The 21070-nt window shown below is 39.4% G+C and overlaps 2 protein-coding genes across 2 annotated transcripts in view; one reads left to right on the forward strand and one right to left on the reverse strand.

Annotated features, from left to right (window-relative positions):
- The first annotated feature begins 1409 nt into the window (after window positions 1-1409).
- On the forward strand, window positions 1410-18597 carry fam83fa (family with sequence similarity 83 member Fa). The gene is made up of 5 exons (XM_037688687.1): window positions 1410-1945; window positions 9248-9415; window positions 11309-11430; window positions 16071-16852; window positions 17953-18597. The coding sequence occupies exons 1-5, from the start codon at window positions 1472-1474 to the stop codon at window positions 18000-18002; spliced, it is 1596 nt and encodes a 531-aa protein (XP_037544615.1). The 5' UTR covers window positions 1410-1471; the 3' UTR covers window positions 18003-18597.
- Window positions 18598-20595: 1998 nt separating this feature from the next.
- The window catches only part of cyth4a (cytohesin 4a), a 12786-nt gene continuing 12311 nt past the window's right edge, over window positions 20596-21070 (reverse strand). The window contains exon 13 of the mRNA XM_037688688.1: window positions 20596-20674. Coding sequence (XP_037544616.1) covers window positions 20596-20674 — 79 coding nt within the window. The remainder of the gene's footprint in view (window positions 20675-21070) is intronic.

The following is a 21070-nucleotide window of genomic DNA, read 5'->3' on the forward strand; positions in this document are numbered from 1 at the left end:
TCAGTACTTCTGGCTTTTATTTCACATCTAAATCTGATGGTGAGGAACTACCGCGGAAATGTACTGAAATACAACTTCATCACGTTTAATTTTTATATTTATTTAGGGACTTCTGTATTGTATATCTTTTATCTGATCTTTTTTTTTTATTTTATTTAGCTACACAGGTAATTTATAAAATCTACAGCTGAAACAAGAAAATCTGTCCTTCAAAGTAAAAGCTGTTTGAGACACTGGACCCACCTGTTCCATGCGATGCTGCACTTAAATACAAGTTAAACGTGTTTTCACTCGGATGTTTCCTTCATAGTTTACATTTAACATTTACTTTCAAATCAATGAAGAAGGAACATAAGTATAGATTTTACAATTTTTTCAAGTTTAGTTATATGCACAAATTGGTAACAAATGGAGTCAAGCACAAACTGAGATTTTATTAAATAACATTAATTGTTATTGGATATGTTGTTTTTATAATAAAGTACAGTATTTGGATACAATACTTTTACTTCTAGTGGAGTATTTATTGCATAAAATCCTCATTAATAATGAAGTTTCCTGAAGCTGTACAGTATAAATGGAGCCACGTTTCAGCATTTTGTAGAGTATATCTGCAAATGAGGAACTTTGATTTGTGGAGTTTTATTAGATTTTTTTAAACTTTGAATGCAAGAGTTCAGTATATTTAATCAGAAGTGTTTCCGTTTGAAGAGTTTTTAATTGCACAGCATTGACGAATGAGCTGCAGGCATTTTTATTTATTTATTTTACCAGCTTCAACGTGTTGGGACATTGTTTTAATCATTAAGTGCTCTGGAACACAGTCAAGTTACTTAATTTCCCCAAAAGCCACTACTCCAGCTCAACGTGCTGAGCGTTGTATACATTTTTTTTTGTGTCAGATATTTCTGTTTATTCCATTCAGCTTTTTTCCTGTTCTGGTGGGTCTTCAAGTCATTCTAGCTGAAAAACACCCCACAGCATGATGCTGCCGCCACCATGCTTCACTGGAACCTGGTTTCCTCCAGATGTCGTGTGGACTTAATGGACTGTAACAGCAGAACTCAAATGCTGTTACAAAAGTATAAATTCTGTAAATGTCATATTTGAGGGCTCTTTAAGTTAAATTGACACCTTTTTTTTAAATAAATAAAACTGTAAACCTAAGTTAATTTAAAAAAAAAAAAAGGCAAACTCATTTTGAAAAAACTGAGTGTAAAATGTGTAAATAATTTAAATCAGCCTGCAACACAACAGAAAACCGCAGGGAGTGAAAGTCTGGGTACTTTGTGTCTTTTACTCTGAAGGTCTCCAGCAGGAAGCTTTTATTAACACGACGCGCATAACAGTACCCTTTAGGCTCCGCCCCCTGCTCCTACCTGAGCTCCTCCCCTCACCTGTCCGCACAGGTAAGCGGCTCCCAGAGAACAACGGTAGATTCAAGCAGCTGCGGGGAAAACTTGTCTCGGCCATGGCGGAGTCCCAGCTGGTGTGCATGGACCACGAGCACGTGAACGAGAAGGTCCCGGAGTCCAGCCCGGAGTTTTACTACAGCGAGGAGCAGCGCGCGGCCGTGGAGCAGCTGCTGAGGAACGGGGACGAAGCCTTCAAGATGCGCCTCGCGGAGGACAACACCAAGGACTTCCTCTGCGCCCGGGAGGTCAAGTCCATCCGCAAAACCTTCCAGGAGTACGGCACGGACAGCGACTCGGACTCCGGGGAGCAGGAGCGGCCCCGGCGGGCCTCCAGCGCCGACTCCGGGGTCCACTCCACCTACTGGCCCAAGATGTCCGACACCGAGGCGCCGGCTCTGGACATCGGCTGGCCGGCCAGCAGCGGCGTGTACAAGGGGGTGACCCGGGTGTCCGTGTTCACCCACCCGCCCAAAGAGCCGGGGCCCCACATCAAGGAGGTGGTGAGGAGACTCATCCAGGGCTCACACAAGGTAATAAATAAATAAATAAAACGTTCTGAATTTAAATGAATTCAGCTTGAAATGAATAAATAAATAAACGATACTCTCTTCCAGCATACATATGGCTACAAGATATTTATATCCTCGTTCCACGTTTTTTTTCTCCTCAAAATGAATATAAATCACTCAGATTTAGCTTTAATTTATCTAAAAGTGGAAATTGTATTGGCAGAAGTTAGCCCTAAACAAAAGTTGAGGCCAACACTCATCAAACTTTTCTTGTATCAAAATGTTCGGCTCAATATGGCAATTTTTTAATTTTTGTTAACTTTTTTACTTTGCATACTTTATATTCTAAATATTTAGCTTCTTTTCTTTCTCATCATAAAAAGTGGGAAATTTTTAAATCCTTGTTAAACTTTGCTGTTTGGAATTATTTCAGCACACTGCTTTGTTTTTGTCTTTTAGCTGTTTTATTTATTTTAGTCTTTTGCTAACTTTAGCTTTTCCTTTGCTCACTTTAGCCTTTGTTTTACTAATTTTAGGATACTTTTAGCTTCAAGTTACCATTTAGTTACTTTTACCTAGTTTTTTGCTACTTTTATTTGAGATAGCTTTCTGCTGTTACACAACCTTCTCCTGCTTTTAGTTAGCATTTGGCTGATTTTGTTTTTTTGGTCAGCCTTTTATTTTACCTTTTAACTATAGTGTTGTGTTTCTCTCAGCTTTAACACCAGAAAGTGCAGTTTTTCTGTTTATATTTACGATGCTCAAAGTTAAATTCTTCTGCGGCATGTTTCTGCTTAGTGTTTTTTTGTTTTTTTCTAAATGAAATGCTTAAATCAGCTCAATATGTTCTGCACACCTCCATGCCATCTTTTCATGACTCATGCAGTAAAACTCAGGTGTCTGAATATGAGCAGTAAACATACTGGGAGATTAGGAGACGTTTGTACAGACAGCAGTTTACTTAGTTAATTTTAAAGCTTCAGTTTATATATGAACTTGCAGGTTAATCATAGTTTGACCATGTTATGACAAAGGAAAGCCCCTGGCTTGCTCCACTGTTTGTATAATACTTTTAAAAATCCTCAGACTGAGTGGATTACTTCTTAATTCATTTTAATTTTTTATTCATTTTTTTGCTGGATTTGTCTTTTGTGGCTGTAACTTATGTAAACGTGTCTTTAGAGCTGCACCACTTTATAAAATAATCATCTCCGTTTTGAATTACTAGTATACATTTTCCTCACTACAGTTTGGATATGACCTTAGAAAAATAAACCTTTTTTTAAGCTTTTTATCTCTACATTCTGAGATAAAAAATATAATTTGATGGCTATTTTTGGAGTCCAGTTGTTAAAAATATAGTATCTAAAGAAGTCACATTTTAACTAATTATGATCCAAATAAATATTCTGTAGAAAATCATCTTTATTTGAAGCCCCCCCCCCCATCTTGTTTTCATTTTGAACTCATAATTGGCTTTTGATGAGGAGTTGGGCTCATCTCCTACTTCCTTCAGATTTACATATTAGTCATTAAAAATATGTTTTTATTCAAACGTTTCTTGTCTAGTTGCATCATAAAGGGAAAATCATGTAAATGCAGCTGTTCCTTATGCATCACATCCATGCTGTTCCCTTTATCCACGTAGTGAAGCTCTGTGGACTAATTTTCCACAAATTTTAGTCAAAACAACTTAGCATCACTTTTACTGAATCAAGTTTCAGCACCTTTGGGTGAAATCGTAATGGATCCTTACAGTAAACGCATTTTTTTTAATTGTTTGCTGTGATTTCTTACAGTTATCAGATGCTGATTTTGAGATATGAATGACTAAAATGCAGAAGTAATTGTTTTTCAAATAACATTTGAATAATAGTGTGAATGATCTGTTCCATAGGCAGGACTTTGTAGATGAAAATGAATCGGGGAACGATTGATCAGACACGTATTAATAGTGGAGTCATGTGCAGGTTGAAACAAGCCGAGTCATTCGTGGTTCACGTGCTGGAAACGTCAGATTCGCATCAGGACACGCAGCAGAAAGATGAAACCTCCCCCGCGTTCTTCCAGCCCACTTTAATGCTGATACCCAACAGGCCTCGTCTCTTTCACTCGGGGGTTTCCGATTGGCTCAGGTGAGCACACCAAAAGTCTCACCTGTGATTGGTCTGATCTGAAACGCAGTATGAAGAGGTAATCTGATCTGACGTGACGGAGATCAAACGCCTCCAGAGCAGTTCAGCAGAGCTGTAATTTAACTCATAAATTTATGCTGTTCATTGTGTGTTTTCAGGCGTTTACTCACAACACTGGCAGCCCAATTAGCCAATCATACGCTGCGACTGATCCCTTTGAGGTCGAGTAAATCATTCTTTGATAAAAGCCTGTCAGATACTTGAATATGTTGCTCCAAACCTCTAACGTTCAGATTGACACACGCCCACATACCGCAGTCCTCAACCTTTATAGGAAGTGATCATATCAAATTAAGATTTATGACACAATGACAGGTTTAGGTGGAAAATTATTGTAACCGCTAAAATTACGTTAAGTGTTTAACGTAGAACTGCAGAATATGTCACATAAGTTCATATACAGTCATTTACCTGAAAAACATTAAAAGTTTCATCATTCAAATGAGCTGAGGAGAAAAGACTTATCGGACCACGTCAGAGGGTTGAGCTGCTTCTACCCGTTTCCAATCGTCACATTGGAAGTTTTCCATCAAACAGCTTCAAGCACAAGCGCACACAAAGGTAGACAACGATGCATCCAGCTACAGATCAAACAAAAAAATCTGTCTGATTTCATTTATTTTAAATATTTTGAGTGGAAAAAAGAACTATGCTGCTGTGAAAAAGTACCCCCCCCCCACACACACACACACACAGGTTTCTTCTGCTTTTGCTTTTTGTCACTAATTTACAGATTACCAACAAATGTAATTATCAAATAAATATAACCTGAGTAAATACAAAATGCTGTTTTATTTTATTATGCTCAATTCAGCTCATTTCAAAATGAGTCCTCGAGGCTCAATGGGATTTACCTGTCTAAATAAAGGTTGAATGAAATTCAATTCAAAATTTATTTAGATGGATAAACCACACTGAGCCTCGAAGACTAATTTTCAAGTGAGATCTGTTTAGACATGCAAAAAGTAGTGAAACTGGACACATGTAGGATTTGGAGGCAAAAAAAGATTCCTATCAAACTCTTTCTTGGCTGAGAAGAAAAAACTAATATTGAAAAAACACAGAGCGTCAGATTACATGACCGCCAGGCTAATTCAGATAAGATGGCCTGCAAGACCAGCCAAGGAAGCCAAATTCAGATAAACACACAATTGTTTGGGGGACAGGCAGAACTTTAATGACATCTACGTTGAGTCTGTGGTGGTCCACTCGGTTCCGAAACATCCAAATTAAATGGCCACACCAATGGACCGTGCCTGAGAATAATCCCCGAGATCTGATCCATTCTGGCAAAAGCATTTGAGTCTGGGTGCTCGAGGCACGAACCAAGACATCAAAGGCAAGTGGCATGATCGGGTCCAAATTTGCTGCCAACGACTTTCTTGATTGTAGTTAAACCAGGAACCAGCCGAATCCAAAAAGCAGGAACCAGTTATCATAAATCTAATTATACAGTATATGTGTCCTTAAAATCCACAAATGGCAGCAGAGATAGACATGTCTTCAATTCAATTCAATTCAAAAATACTTTATTATTCCCAGAGGGAAATTATATGTTGTGGTAACTCATCATCCTGGTTTCATTAAAGAGTTGTTCTAGATGCTGATGGCTGTGGGCAGGAAGGATCTCTTGTAGTGGTCTGTCCTACAACGGATTTGAAGAAGCCTCTTACTGAAGACACTGTTGTTGTATGACGGTCTGATGAAGAGGATGCTGAGGGTTGTCTATAATGTTCTTCATTTTATGAAGAATCCTTCTTTATACAATCATCTCCAAAGGTTCTAGAGGAGTCCCCAGAACTGAGCCAGCCTTCTTTATGAGCTTGTTGATCTTTTTGAAGTTGCTCTGGTGCTGCTACCCCAGCAGATGATGGCAGAAGAGACGGCGACAACAGACATATAGAAGATATGCAGCATTTTGCTGCAAATGTTGACGGACTTCAGCTTCCTCAAGAAGTAGTCTTCAAGTCGATGAAATATCCAGCTGCATGCCAACAGGGCAAATCGGCTCGCCTAGAGTCTGTCTTCTCTTCGAAGAAATTTTGTCAATTGTGTTGAGGGACCAACTGACCAAATCCAAGATATGCAAGAGAGGCTCAGAAGCAGTTTCACAGACAAGGCAGAGCAGCAAAGCGGAGAGGAAGAGGAGAAAAGTGTCCGACCTCGGCAAGAGCCAAATGGTGAAGGAAAACGAAGCTATCCAAACCAACCTGGCTCTATGTGAAACAACTAATTGTCTCCAAATATGATATAAAAAAAGGTTAATTTGACAAGCCACACCCAGGCCTGATTATTTCCAGACCTGTAGAAAACAAATCGACTTAGAGCCATTCTGGTGAGGTTTGTCTGGTAAAAATTTAACGGTGGCAAACCTTCCACTAAAATGACTCCACGAGCGCATCGGCTCATCCAGGAGGTTCAAAAAGAACCCAGAACAGCATCCAAAGCTCTGCGGGCCTCATTCGCCTCCAAGTCAGAGTTCGTGACTCGACGAGATGTAAGAGACAAAGCATGTGGCGACTTCTGAGGTGAAAATCACCACTGAGAAAAAGAACCTGTCTCACATTTTACAGACGAATATCTTGATGATCCCGGAGAGTTTTGGGGAAAATATTCTGTGGACAACGATACAGAAGTGTAGCGTTTCAGAAGATGCGTGTCCTGTTACATCAGGAGTTGATACTACAGTGCATTTCAGACACAGAGCTTCATACCCACAATCAAAAGGTGGCAGTGTGATGGTTTGGGCTACAAGAAAGTCTCAAAGGATCGTCTGTTCGTCAGTTTGAGAGCTTAAGGTCAAGCATACTTGTGTTCTGCAGCAGGACGATGATTCGAAGCAGCAGCTATAAATTCCTCCACACGAGGTTGAAGTTGTTTACGTCCGGTTTAGAGGACAATTACTTTTCCACACAGGGCCAGGTTGGTTTGAAGAACTTTTTACCATTTTTAAAGAAATCATGATCTCTGTAAGCTGGCGAATAGTTTTTCTTAGTTCACTTTAAAGAGAATACGTTTTTTTTTTTTTTTTTATGTGCATTTGTATGAAACGGTTGAAAATATCACCTGAGTACAAACAACTTCAGACTAGATCCTTTCTTAATGACTTTATTCACCGATTGCTTGTATTTTTAAAAAGCTTCTTTAGTCAGAGGTTTCCTGTGGAAGTTAATGAAGTCTTTTAATTTGAAACGGTTTCAGTTCCTCTGTATTTCTGGGATTTCTTGATTTAAACTTTCTTTAGTATGCCTCTAAGGTGGCTCTCCTCTTCGTCTTGTTGCTAATTTATGCTTTTCTCTTTGGATGCTCGTCTTTTTGCATAAAATGGGTCTTTCCAACGCCTCCGGTCATGAACTGCTGGCTGACCTTTTCCTGTAAAATCTTTAGATTAAAAGCTGAGCATCTCTTTCATGACTGAAAGCTCTTTTCTTCTGCTTCCCAGCTGTTCATTTCTGCCAAAACAAAGCAGTTGGCCTTTATGGTTACTCTGTTGGCACCAAGATAAGAACCTTTAAAAAGTTACACACGGTTTAGTTGTTGCATTTTGTTTTAGCAGGACGCCTGCTTCAGTAGCAAGACAGTTGGATAATTTGTGTTTTTAGTGTGTAGATTGTATCATGTTTCGAGCTTCCCAGCAGCAACATCCTGTTTAGAGTTTGTGCCATTTTCATCTTTTGCAAGTCAGAAAAACTTGTTCCGTCAGCTGGAACAGGTCCAAACACGCACTACAGAAAAGGAAATGGAATAAAAAAACCTCACGTGAACTGCTGGTGTTTCCCCAGTGGTGGGATTAAAAACCCTGACTCCAAACATCCACCGTTTGTGTAATTTACAGAACATTACTGAAGAATACGTTCTGGAAATCTGTGATCCTTTTACTCCTGTTCAGTCATACTGAGGACAGAAATTTAATATTAATATTATTAGTTGATCGGGTGATTCATAACCGTCGCTGGAATTTATCCAGACTGTTTTCAGCAGCACGGAGAACGAGTTCTTCTAAAGTCCCTGGTGCTGCAGGAGGAGTTCAGAAGCTGCATCGCTGCAGAAATATCAGGTTTGTTACAGAAGTTTGGGTTTTAATTCTGCAGAAAAGCTGCCGGTCTGAGCTCTTAACTGAACAGGCTGGTCTGTTGGGTCTGACAGGAAAAGATTAAAACTAATGTAAAGAATTGCATCTGCTTTTCCAGTCAGGCTGTTTGCTGCCGTCCAGCAAAGGGTTGTAGAAATATTATCTTTAGCGACGTCACATTTTTATAACTCCAGCTTTGACTTGGGGAAAATAAAAATTACATCCATATTTAAAACATCATCCATGCTTCATAAATGTATTTGTTCTAACCAGCTGAAACGGAAGAAACTACAACTATCAGATTCTACCTTGGTAAAAGTACACATTTCAAATATCTTGCACTTAATCCTTTGAGAAATTGTTAAACTTTCACAGCTTATTGTCTCAAAGTGGGTTTATTAAACTCATTTTCTAAAGTCGTGATGCTGCTCAATAATCCAGGTAGAAAAATCTAACGAGGTTAAGTCGGGTCCTCGGGACGGATTCTAAGGAACAAAGAAGAATCCGTCCAGAGGACATGACTTAACCTTGTTAGATCGTTTTCTAAAGGTTTCCTAAAATGTAACAACGATTTAAATCTGTCATTTATCAAAAACTTTCCATAAGCAACGATCAGAATTCATTCAACCTTTATTTATACGGGTTGGTCCCATTCAGCCTCGGGGCCACATTTACAAGAGAGACCTGAATATTAACAGAGTGATGACAACAGTGGACAACAAAGGCAATAATAGACAATCATAAAGGATGCGTACAGATTTATTTATTTATTTATTTTTAACAAGCGAAAATAACATGGTAATTAAAAAAGGATAATTAAAAGGAAAAGTAGCACAAAAAAAAACCAACAGCTAGGTTGTAAGGCGTTGTAGAAAACTAAAAACGGGAACATGTCTGCATTGGTTCTTGTCAGGAATAACACGGAGCATAAGTTGAATATGTTATATTTGAGTATTTGTACATGAGTACATGTAAAATGATTTTTAAACTTGTATTTTACTCATTTCGTTTAATGTCCCCCCCCCCCCCCCCCGGCCCCGCCCCACGTGTTTCCAGGTGGTGGCCATTGTCATGGACTTTCTGACAGACCTGCAGATCCTCCAGGACCTGCTGGATGCCTCGTCGCGCCGCGGCGTGGCCGTTTATGTCGTGCTGGATGCCAAGGGAGTTCCCGACTTCCTGGATATGTGCTCCCGGCTGCAGATTAACGCGATGCATCTGCGGGTGAGCACAAACCTCTTCAAACTGAACATGACGGGGCACCTCAGAGGGATGAGGCCAGCTGACGGCAACAGGAAACATGGGAACCTGCTGAGTCTTCCAGCTCCTGTGTTTGACTTCAGGAGTTATCGAGATTAAAAAAATGACTATGCTCATCGAGGAAATGTTCTGGTGACCTGAAGTCCTCACAGGAGTCATGATTTTTTGAGTAGTTGAAGAATAATCCTGTCCATGTTTTAAAGCGTCTGCTCCAAATTCATAAAACATTTAACAAGCAGTTTCTGCTGACTCTTGTCCAGGAAGAGTTTTAAAGTGATTCAGAAGCCGTGGAAAAATATGTCCAGGACTGTGCTTATAATTTGAAACATGTGGCTATAATATTTATTTCCTTCAATATCAGAGTAACGTAGACGCTAATGCTACACGTGTGCACGTAGTCAGCCGATGGCGTGCCTAACGGGCTCTTCGAGACACGCCCACAACTGACAGGAACATGCTCGTGAATTCTGTTGGCGCACTTAAAGTTGGTGAAACCTAATTCAGCGGAAGCTAATTCCGCTAACGGTTTCCAAAATTAGCGAAAAGGCTAACCCGCTAAACGAAACGATAGTTCTGCTGTTAGCTGTTAGCTGTTAGCGGAACCACTGCTGGCAGCCATTCACAATTAATGTTTTTTTTTATTTTAATTTTTCATTTAAGGACACGTTAACCATGAATATGGTAAAAATAATATGTATCTTTTATTTCTTTCTTCATAATTTTTTGGCCAGTTTTATGACACTACAATTACGAGGTTCTACATAGTTTGTTTTAGGGATATTTCCAAACCGTTTAAGGTTTCTTACTGGTAGTTTTCCTATAGTTCAATCCAGCTGTTGTGTCACTGCAGACGCCTTGAAAGTTAATTGTTTATGTGAATCTAAGTCGGTCCTTTCAGTGTCTCAGACTGTAAATCATTACTGGAACAAAAAGCTTGTCAGAGGCAAACTTCAAGCTCTTAAAATAGTTTTCGGTGAGCAGGCTGATGGTTTCTCTTCTGTCATCCGATTGTTGTTTTCCCTGAGAAAAATAGGTCAGATGTAGAATGTACCTTTGTATACTCAAGCCTGCACCTGATCGGGCTTTTAGTCGGCTAAACGTCCCGTTTGTTGGACCTGGATCCTCTTTGTTCTGTTTGCTGAAGTAGTAAACAACTCGAACCACAGTCGGCTCCAAACTAAACCTGCTGAACCTGAAACCACTCGTCGGGCTGTCGTAGAAATTTTGAATTCATATTTGATGTTTCCTGGCACAACAAAATGAAATATCAAATTGAATAGGAGATTTTTCTATAATGGTGAATTAAAGTGTAGTTTTCCAGCAGTTTTAACATTTTAATCCTCTCTTTATGTTTCATGGGCAGAAAAATGACGGTGAGTGTCGATGTTGGATACAAGTGAGCCGCAGTGTCATCCTATCCCCACCGAGACACAATACCCAGCCTTATCTGCTGTATGCAAACTTTTGGCAGCGTAGTTTGACTTGAGTGCTGGAATAGCTGCCCACATTGGTGTCGGTTACACCGTGAAATGCCTTCTCTGAGCACCGAGCTCTGTTACTCTTACTTCTTACAAGTGAACATTCATAGAGCCCGAGAACGGATCCAAAGAGGGTAACGTGATGCATCACCTCCCACTCTGGCGCTCGGGGAGAAGCAGAGCCTCCTCCCAGTGTGTCCACAAAAGCAGCTGGAGGACTCTGGATCTTGTCTGAAATCACAAGGTGCTCAGTTTGTCTTGGCGTTCGTGTAAATAAAAGCATGAGGCATGACGCAGCTGAGGATGTTTGATGTTCGAGGCTGACGGCGTTTACTCAGGGTCACCTGAAATGTGTAACTAAGTGGGCGTTTCTTTACAGAACCTCCGTGTGCGGACGGTGAGAGGTGCAGGGCTGGCCCTGGCCTTTGGAAAGCTGCCCGGTTCCTTAGGCTCCAAGTACATGCTGGTGGACGGAGAGAAAGTCCTGTTTGGGACCTACAGGTGAATATCCAGCACCGATCAGTGCTTTTGAGCTTTTATTTGGCTGGGAGAAACACTCGTCTACTTAATATAACAAAATCTATTTAAAAAGGTGATTCATAACCTGCAGGGTTGACTGGAGTGCAACAAAATAATTTAAAATGAAGTACAAAAAAAATTAACAAAGCCACGAAGTCTCAGGAAAAACTTAACCTCTGAACTTTTTAGTGTATGTGAAGAGTTGTTTGTCTGCAACACAAGCAGAATGAGGACAGAAAATCTGCTGAGCCAGCACATTATTAACGGCTGAAAGACTTGCTGAGGCGCATTAAACTTGAGGAATGACCTGAATCGTCTTAGAAACGTGCCGCAGCTTATTTATTAATCTGGCCATGTCCTGAGGGGAAACATATTGAACTGTCCGTTATAATAACACCGGAAACAAAATGCCTTCTCTAAATACCTGTTCAAATGATTAACCAGCCAGAGATGGAAAATACCACACCAAAGTTTTAACTCTCGCAGACCCAGCTTAAATTTTATATATTTATATATAAACATACATTTTTCTTGTACATCAGCCTTTTATACTGGAAACTGATGGAGGAATGCCTAATTCTGAAACCCAACAAAGTTAAGTCAGGTCCTCTGGACTGTTTCTTTTGTGGCTCCTCGGACTGAAGAAGTCTTCTGGATAAAAGATGAAACATTTCAACAAAAACGAAACCATTCAGTGGACCTGACTTAACTTTGTTGGATTTTTCTACCTGGATTATTGAGCATGAACTTTGATACTAATTCACAGTAAGCTGTATCCTACAAGCTATCTGTTAACTTTAAAGTTTTATAAACTCCAAACCATTACACCAAAGTTCATGCTCAATAATCCAGGTATAAAATCCAACAATGTTCAATCAGGTCATCTGGATGGTTTTTTTATTTATTTATTTTATTTTTATTGCTGAGACGTTTCGTCCTTCATCCAAAGGACTTCTTCAATCTGAGCCACCAAACAAAACTGATTCCCACAAACGGCGTACTCCATAGTGGAAAAAAACAGTTTGCTGGTGCTAAGGTGGCCTCTGGGGCCCACCCTGTCCCTCATCAACTCCTCTGAGACAGTCATGCCAAAGTGGATCAAAACACCAAAGTTCATGCTCAGTGAAATTCCACTATGGAGTATGCTGTTTGTATGAATCCATTTTGTTTGGTGACTCCTCAGACTGAAGAAGTCCTTTGGATGAAGGACGGAACGTCTCTCCAAACCATTGCATTAGAAGTGTTACTTGTCCAAACACTGCATTCAATAGTAAGGCTATCAATTTTTATTAGTTTTGTGCTCATGGCAACCCAGATTGATGTGCAGAGGCATAAATCAAAAGTAGAACAAAAAGAAACTAACCTCTTTTTCTTCACAAGAGAGATACAGTTCAGGCTTGGAAGTTTTTATTTGTGACCCTAAAACTGAGGCACATACCAAACTTTGGCGTGCACGAGCCGTTACACCCATAGTCCCAGTGGATTTTTCCTACATTAATAGCTCTGTTCAGTTTGTGCACAATTTTTGTCACGTTTAGTTTGATTTGTAATTTAAAAATAATGCAACTCCTCCATCTGTCTGTGGTAGCTGCCGTTCTGCCTGTGCAGAAAAAAAAAAACCCTGCAGCCCGACAAAGTGAAGTGTGCAAACATTAGTTTTAGCGTTGCCTCGATTGTTGTTACGATCAACACCTCCATCAACACATTCATACACTATTTATAACACTCTGCATTGTTACCAAGTAGAATCAGTTTGTTCACACCTTTTACGTACTGTGCTGCTTGAAACTGAAATATGTGTGACCCAGACCACACACACACACACACACACACACACACACACACGTGCTGAAGCAGCTTTCAGTTCAGTTTTAATGCAAATCAACAGAAGTCAAAATACGACTGATTTGATTTGTCGAACAAAAAGTCCCGAGTCGCCCTTTGACTCATTTAAACACGTTCTGACGAGAAGTTTGTGTGAACTGTGCACATGCATGAGCGCCTGCTCAGTGGAGCAGGTGGAGCAGCTGCTCCCCCTCTTTTTATTTTTTATTATTTTTTTTTTGTACTTAAAGATGTATTCTCGTTAAAAGCCATAAAATTACAAGAATTACAAGAATAAAGTCTTAATATTAAGAGAATAAAGTCGTAAAAGGCTTTTTTTAACAGCTCTTGTTTATTTTAAATTTTTTTCCACAAGTCGGATCCACGACGTGACCTGTCAATCAATCCAGTAGGCGTGTCAGCAAATGACTAATCCGACGCTATAAATGCTCCTTACCTGCAGAGAGCTGCTGCAGCCCATCAGAGCTACCACCTGACTGTAAGCAGGTTCAACGTCCTAATACTGATGATAATCTGATGCTGATGTGCCAACAGATTAACTAGCTCCTTATTTGTAAAACCAAAGTATAACTTAACAAGATGCTCAACATTCATTTTACCACAGTTAAAATACAGTAAACCTGCTTTATGTGTCGGAGTTCGCGTAATATTACGACTCATTTAGCTTCGGATTGGTCATTTGCTGACACGCCTACTGGATTGACTGACGGGTCTCGTTGTGGATCCGACTCGTGGAAAAATAAATAAATAAACGAGAGCTGGGAAAAAAAAAAGTCTCGTATGACTTTATTCTCATAATATTACGACTTTATTCGACTTTAAGACTGGCTGTTGGGTTGGCAATAGAACCATCAACCACCTGATGTTCGCTGACGATCTTGTAATCTTTTGGCCAGGTAGTGCTGGTCTGCAGCAACTGTTAAGGGTTTCCTTTCCGTATGGATTGGACTTTGACATTAAATATAATGCAAAAAAAGAATAACATCATAACTGTCGGGAGCAAAGAGGACACTAAACTATCTTTCCCTGACTTCACTCTGTCTGGCAGCATCCTCCAAATTAGTGATGAGAAGAAATACTTGGGACATTGCACAACCGCTGAGCTGTCTGATGATGGGGACATGTACACGCAGCGTTGTATGCAATATGTACAAGCTAATGTGCTTCTTCGGAAGTTCTCTATGTGCTCGGTATCTGTAAAAACTGCACTCGTTAAAGCATATTGTACTCCAATGTATACTGCACCTGTGGCGGCATTACAGAGAAAGCAGTATGCATAAACTTCAGGTGGTGTACAATGATGGCATGAGGATGCTGCTTAAGGTGCCGCGATGGAGTAGTGCCAGTCAGATGTTTGTAAATGCCAATGGACCAACTTGTGCTGCTGTGCTTTACAGATGTGTGTGTAAGTTAACAATTTCTGTAAATAGCATCATTTATACTCTGATCAACCCCGTACAAAGCTCAGTTAGGTTCTCTTCTAGTCTGTGGAATCACTGGCACCTTAATTTATATGGCAATGGATGAACATGCTATTTTTATTGTATTATTATTATTTTTATTTTTTTTTTGCCTGTTTTTGTTATTATGGCCCATGTGTGTTTGACCTTATGTTTTGATTGAGTGATTTATTCTCGTAATTTTATGGCTTTTAATTTTTTTTTCTTAACGGGGCCCTAAAGCTCCATCGTACTGTTTCTGACTTTCTTAGTAACAAACTTAAAATTAAAAAACGTAATATTTCAAATCGCCACCTTCAGCTTTGAGTTGGTTCAGTCCAACACATCTGAACACCGGCAGCGTCTGGCTCGATACTCGGAACGCATTCAGCTGTGAAGCTGAGAAAATGATTTTTTTAAGAGTTGGAGGAAGACTTCGTCTTTTTCTGGCTGTAAATGTTTTGAAAAAGAGTGAGAACATTGGGTGGTATGTGTTTAAGTAGAAGGAACTCACAAGTTTTAAAACTGTGCTAATATAAATACTGATAATTAACTGAAACCTTTTGACATCAGCCATTGAACTGATAATTTTGGGGACGTTGAACAAAAGTTTAGCCTAAATACCGTAGGGCCTAGTTTCATAGTTAAATGACTTGTTTCATTTCTCAACGTTTAAAAACGTCTGTCAATCAACATAAATGGTTAAATCGTGTCATCTGGACTAGTTTCTTTAAGTGGGAAATGTTTCGTCCCACATCCAGAGGACTTCTTCAGCCTTCACTGCTGCGTTTCAAGCCAATCAGCATTGAGTAGCAAGTCTGACCTAAAACATCTGATTGTTGTACTTGATGGATTGTTTTGGATGAGTGTGTTTTCGCGTGTTAAGTCTACTTTTGAGGTTCCAACAGGAGGTTGGCTTGAAACGCAGCAGTGAAGGCTGAGGAAGTTCTCTGGATGGGGGACAAAACATATCTTACTTAAATATACTGGTCCAGATGACACGATTTAATCATTTTTTGTTGTTATTTACCTGGATGATTGAGCTTACAACCCTTTATCTGTCAATCAGTTGATCAAATTTAAGGGAGTTTTAACCCCAGGTTCTAAAACAAAGGCACATTTATTATTTCCCATTTCCCCACACAATCAGACCCCTGTGTACGCAACAAAATAAAAATGTTTAAACAACTTAAAGGTTATTTTACAAGGCTATTTTATGTTTTTTTAGCTCTTATGGGAGACCGATTTAGCTGTTTTTAATGTTAGCAGTGATAGATTGATGATTAGAGGCTTTAAGGTTGATTGAGTTCTTGCTGTGACTCGTCTCTTTCCCTTCAGCTTCACTTGGAGTTCATCCCGGCTGGACAGGAACACGATCACCGTCATGTCTGGTCAGATTGTGGACTTCTTCGACACCGACTTCAGGGAGACGTACGCGGCGTCTGAAGAGGTCGACCTCTATAGGGAGTTCAACATCACCAAGCCACCTCTTCTTAAGCCCATCCTGAAGCCACAGGTGGAGCACATCCGGCCTCTGCCCGTCTCGACGTCTCGATTCCAGGTGTCCGCCGGGGACTCGAGACAAATCAACCTGAAGGTCCCGGCACATAAGTACCACAACCCAAAGTACGCTCTGGTTTTTGGGAACAGTGTAGGCCTGACGCGTTCTTTACAAGACCTCTCAACCCAGAGTGATTCCCTCTGCAATGGGCTCGATCAGAGGAACGGACTGCAGAACTTGCACAGCAGCAAGGACAAGGTGGGTCCAGTTTCCCCACTGAGTCCAGGTTCACCTGCAAAGCAGGAGGATGAGGACGGGAAAGGGGGTCAACTGAAGAACCAGACAGGCAACATGAAAAGACGCAGTTCCTTTAGGCACTTCTTGAAAGGCAGAGGAGACCAGCAGAGCACAGAGACTATAGAGGAGGGTGTGGTCAGTCCTCAGAGCCCCGCCCACACATGTAAAGGGCCAGAGACCAATGGCGTCGCAGGACATGGACAGGAGGACTCGTTTGAGATTGTTGAGAAACCAGAACTGTTGAAAGTCAAACCCAAAAGACCCTCAAAGGTCCTTCAGAAAAGCTTGTCTCTGCAGACAATCAACATGGGAAACGAGGAAGGTACGTGTTTCGCTTATAGCTTTAATTCTCTTTTCTGGATGCAACAAATACTTTTTCTGGTTCATAATAAACATATATTTAGGCCTGTCACGATAACAAATTTTGCTGGGCAATTAATTGTCTCAGAAATTATTGCGATAAACGATAATATTGTTTGAAATTTGACAATAATTAATTATTGTCAAATTTAAGAAGAATTGTTTTAATTTGTTTTGCATGTAGTACCATTGTTCAACCACTGGATGGCAGTATAAGACTGTTTGAACCGAAGGATGGGTAGTGAGGGAGCAGCAGCGTGTCTCTTTAAGAAAAATGGGAGGGAGGTCCCTTGACGTAGCATGGGTTGTCTCGCTTCGGTTCTCAAAATGGCGGACGCTCTGTGTGGTTTGAGCTCTTTAGCATAGCATTTTTCACACAAATCTTTTAATTAAAAAATCAGTAAACAAGTTCTCAGCTTCTTTTTGCAGAGAAAAACAACTTTTTACACGAAGGCGACCGTGAATTTTGGCGCTTCGACAAGACGGAGGTTTTTCCCCGAAGTCGGCCTGTTAGCTTAGCTCGTAGCTTAGCTTCTCCGCTTGGCTGCTTTTAACGATACAAACACGATTTTGGATCGTTTAAATGGATGTTAAAGAATTTTTAAACTAAAATTTCATTTATCATGCGATTAATTGATTTATTATTTATCGCGACAGGCCTACGTTTCTTTATAGAATTATAAAAAAATGTATGTTTAAAGTACATCTAAAAATTATACAAAGGACCAAAGAACTCAAACCAAAATGTAAACTTAACAAAGCTCGCAGATATTTACGAGTACAGGCCGAACGTTTTTGGGTTTATCTCAGGGCATTAAATTAATTACATTAAAAAAATACATTAATAACTTTATTTATGAGGAGCCAGCAGACCGTTTCCTCTGTTTCATCAGAAGGATTCAGAGATGCTGAGCTAAACCCAGAGTTAATGCATGAAACTTTGGGTTTAGGAAAGAAGAATATATATACATTTAAATTTTATATTTTTAACACTGTTTAATAAAATAAATTCTCTGGTTAAGGGTTGGAATATTTTTATGACACTTTGTGTTTCTGTTTCAGGACTAAAAAGCCGGCGGCGACATCAGAAGAAGAACTGCATCCAGTCATGAGATTCATTCAAACATTGTTGCACAAAGAGTTTCTCTTGATAACAAACGAACGCTGCAGCAGCTGAGTCACCGTATCGGCTGACGTCACTTGATGAGTGTTTGCGGGATGTAAAGCAGTGAAGGTCAACACGGAGGACGATTCTGCAGAACCTCTCAACAATGTCGCCAACAAACACTTCAGAAGGCAGGAGCTCCACGGCCAACGACGGCTTCTTGTTTTAAATTATTCCGCTGTGTTTTACACTCGCAGTACATAGGTGTACTACGTCACATCTTACAGTCCCGGTTGCTATGGAGACAGGAAAAGTGTTCAGTCGAGGCACCTCGGAGTGTCGCGTTACTGTGGACCCTGAGGAACACCGTGTGTGTTTTAGAGGCTGTGAATAATGGACGAGTTATTTATACTGAATAAACTGATCTGAAAAATTTAATTAAATCTTTTACAATTGTTTATGTTCAGCAAAAGCTGCAGAAACGCATTATGTGGTTGATTAGGTGATGAAACGTCAAGAGAGATAAAAATATTAGAAGGAAACTTGTCAGAACTTGAACAACTTTGTCAGCGAACGTTATTTTCTACAGAAACGGCTGATACTTTTTTTTTTTTACTTTGTTTCTGTGTGTGGCACAAACGGATCTATGCGTCCTTGAATAAAATCTAAAACCTGAAATATTCTCGTTTATTATGTTTCAGTAAGTTTATTTTAATTGCTTGCGCCTGACACAGACTAATAACGTGCTCTAAATTTCTGTTTTTAAGACTGAGAAACAGAAAAGTGCAATTTGTTCATTTAAAACTTGCCGCCAGTAAATCTAATTCTGAAAAACATTTTAAAAATGGGTGTAATAAGTTTTAAAAATGCAATTTAAGAATGTATGCAAAAAAATTAGTAATTTGGCTTAGTTTGTGCTCATTTAACGCTATGTGTCAATCATTTTAGGTTTCAATTGTCAATTTTAGGACGCCAAGAACAAAATACTTTTCATAATGTCCACTTGTGTAACATTGTAGAACACAATAAAATCTGTGCACCAATAACGGGGTGAAGAAAGGAGCCTGATTGACCATTAAATGTCAGCAAGTTCTAAAAAAAAAAAGAATCAAAACCACTTCAGCTAAAATATTTTTGTAAACCTGCCTCTCCATCCAAGCTGGACTTCAGCAGACTTCAGTTTCTGCAAATATGTTGCAATAATCGTGAAATTACTGTGAAAATTGTGTTTAAGAGGTGCACACAAACAGGAAATGGTGTGCAGAGAAAGCTCTAAACATCAAATGTCCATGTTCTATGACATTTAACAAATCTGTCAAGAATGTAAGGATTAAAATGGGAAAAAGGTGTTTTAAATGGAAACGTGTTTATTTTACACATGTAGCTGTTAAATAAATGAGAAAACATGTCCATAATGTGAATTTCTCCTTTCCATGCGAGTTTAAACAAAGTAAAGAGAGCTTGTTTATTTCAGGGCGTTTTCTAAAAACCGCTTTTTACGATGAGGTTTACAGGAACCGCACAGGAAGAGACTCCTCGCACCATTTACTGAGTTTATTTGATGAAAATGACTCGATAAGAAGAAATCTCACTTCACATCACTGTTCTGATCATATTATGGGGAAGTTGGGTTTTGAAAAGGTAAAATAAAAAAGTTGATATTTGAATATGAGCTCCTTGTTGCAACAAGAGACAGTGATGGTGTGGCGCCCTCTGGTGGACAAACAGCAACACTTCAGTTCAAAAGTTTATTTTAGTTTGATTACGTCACTTTAAATACATATAAATACAGAAAAAAAATCCATTTCATAAATTAGAAGAAATAAACACTGTTTAAAACTTGCAGTTATTGTTACATCCATGTATCGGTGCAGAAGCTTATTTACACGAAAAAAATGTTAAAAGTAAATTAAACTCAAAGTGATACAGATCTGAGCTATTTTTTATATCTCAGGTTAACGGGTTGCTTTTTAGTGATAAGTGATTGTTGTGAGGCACCGTTTTGTTTCTTTCTTTGTCCACTTATTCTGTGTATCTTTTTAATCACTTTATAGACCTCTTGAGTTTTCTGGTGCATTTCTTGTTTGTGGTTATTTTTTCATCACTGCTATAATTCCTGTTCATTACTGGGTATGTGTTTTAAATGCTTTATGGTTGTATTTTTTGTAACCAGGCTCATCTTCTTCAGAATTACAATGCATCCTTTATTAGTTTGAATATTGTTTATTACGTGGGATTATTTTAAGTCTGTTCGACTCTAATCTTACTGCATCATTTTTAGGATTTGTCTTCCTTTGACGAGGTCCGTTCATTCAAACACTCGTAATGCTAACAAGCTAAAACGCTGTAACCTTCCTCCCTCCTTTCTGCAGCAGAACCATCAGTTTTTGAAGTTAAATCAGTCGTGCATGCAGTTCTCAGAAATATTATAAACTTTACGCTAAAAGCTGCACAGAGTTTACTGTTCTCCTTCGACACTACAAGTGTCAGTTCCTAATTTGTACATTTTCTGTGAAATACTTAAACGTCTTAGCAGACACCAGTGCTCATGAAGGTTCATTAAAACGTGTTTGAGATCAGCTCTGTCTGCAGTTTCAGTCCTAGGAGGAAGCATTGCCGATGACCTTCCTCTTCCGCATCGACACCAGGTCATAAAACGGGTCCTTGGTGATGCTCGTCCTGGAAAACAGAAATTAGCATTCAGACTCTGAGCAGCAGAGAGAAATAAAAACCTTTGGCTACGATGAAATCTTTCCCACTATTTTATTCTTGTAGTAAGCAACCGTCTGGCTTGTTGTAAAACACTTTGATTCTGTTAAGAAACGTGAACGACAAGTTTCATAACTGTTTGTGTGACTGCTGAGTCAGCGCTGCTGCTTGTTGGTCATTTTTCTCTGTTGTTTACACTGTTGTTTACACTGTTGTTTACACTGTTGTTTACAATCTGACTGTTTATGTTATTTTAGCTTCTCATAAATCAAATTGTTCAGTTCGTTCAGGAGATGGCTGCCATGACCTTTGTTTTTTCTTTTATATATATATATATATATATATATATATTATATATATATATAT

This window comes from Nematolebias whitei, chromosome 15, assembly GCF_014905685.2.
Source record: "Nematolebias whitei isolate Nwh7 chromosome 15, NemWhi1, whole genome shotgun sequence".
Classification (NCBI taxonomy): domain Eukaryota; kingdom Metazoa; phylum Chordata; class Actinopteri; order Cyprinodontiformes; family Rivulidae; genus Nematolebias; species Nematolebias whitei.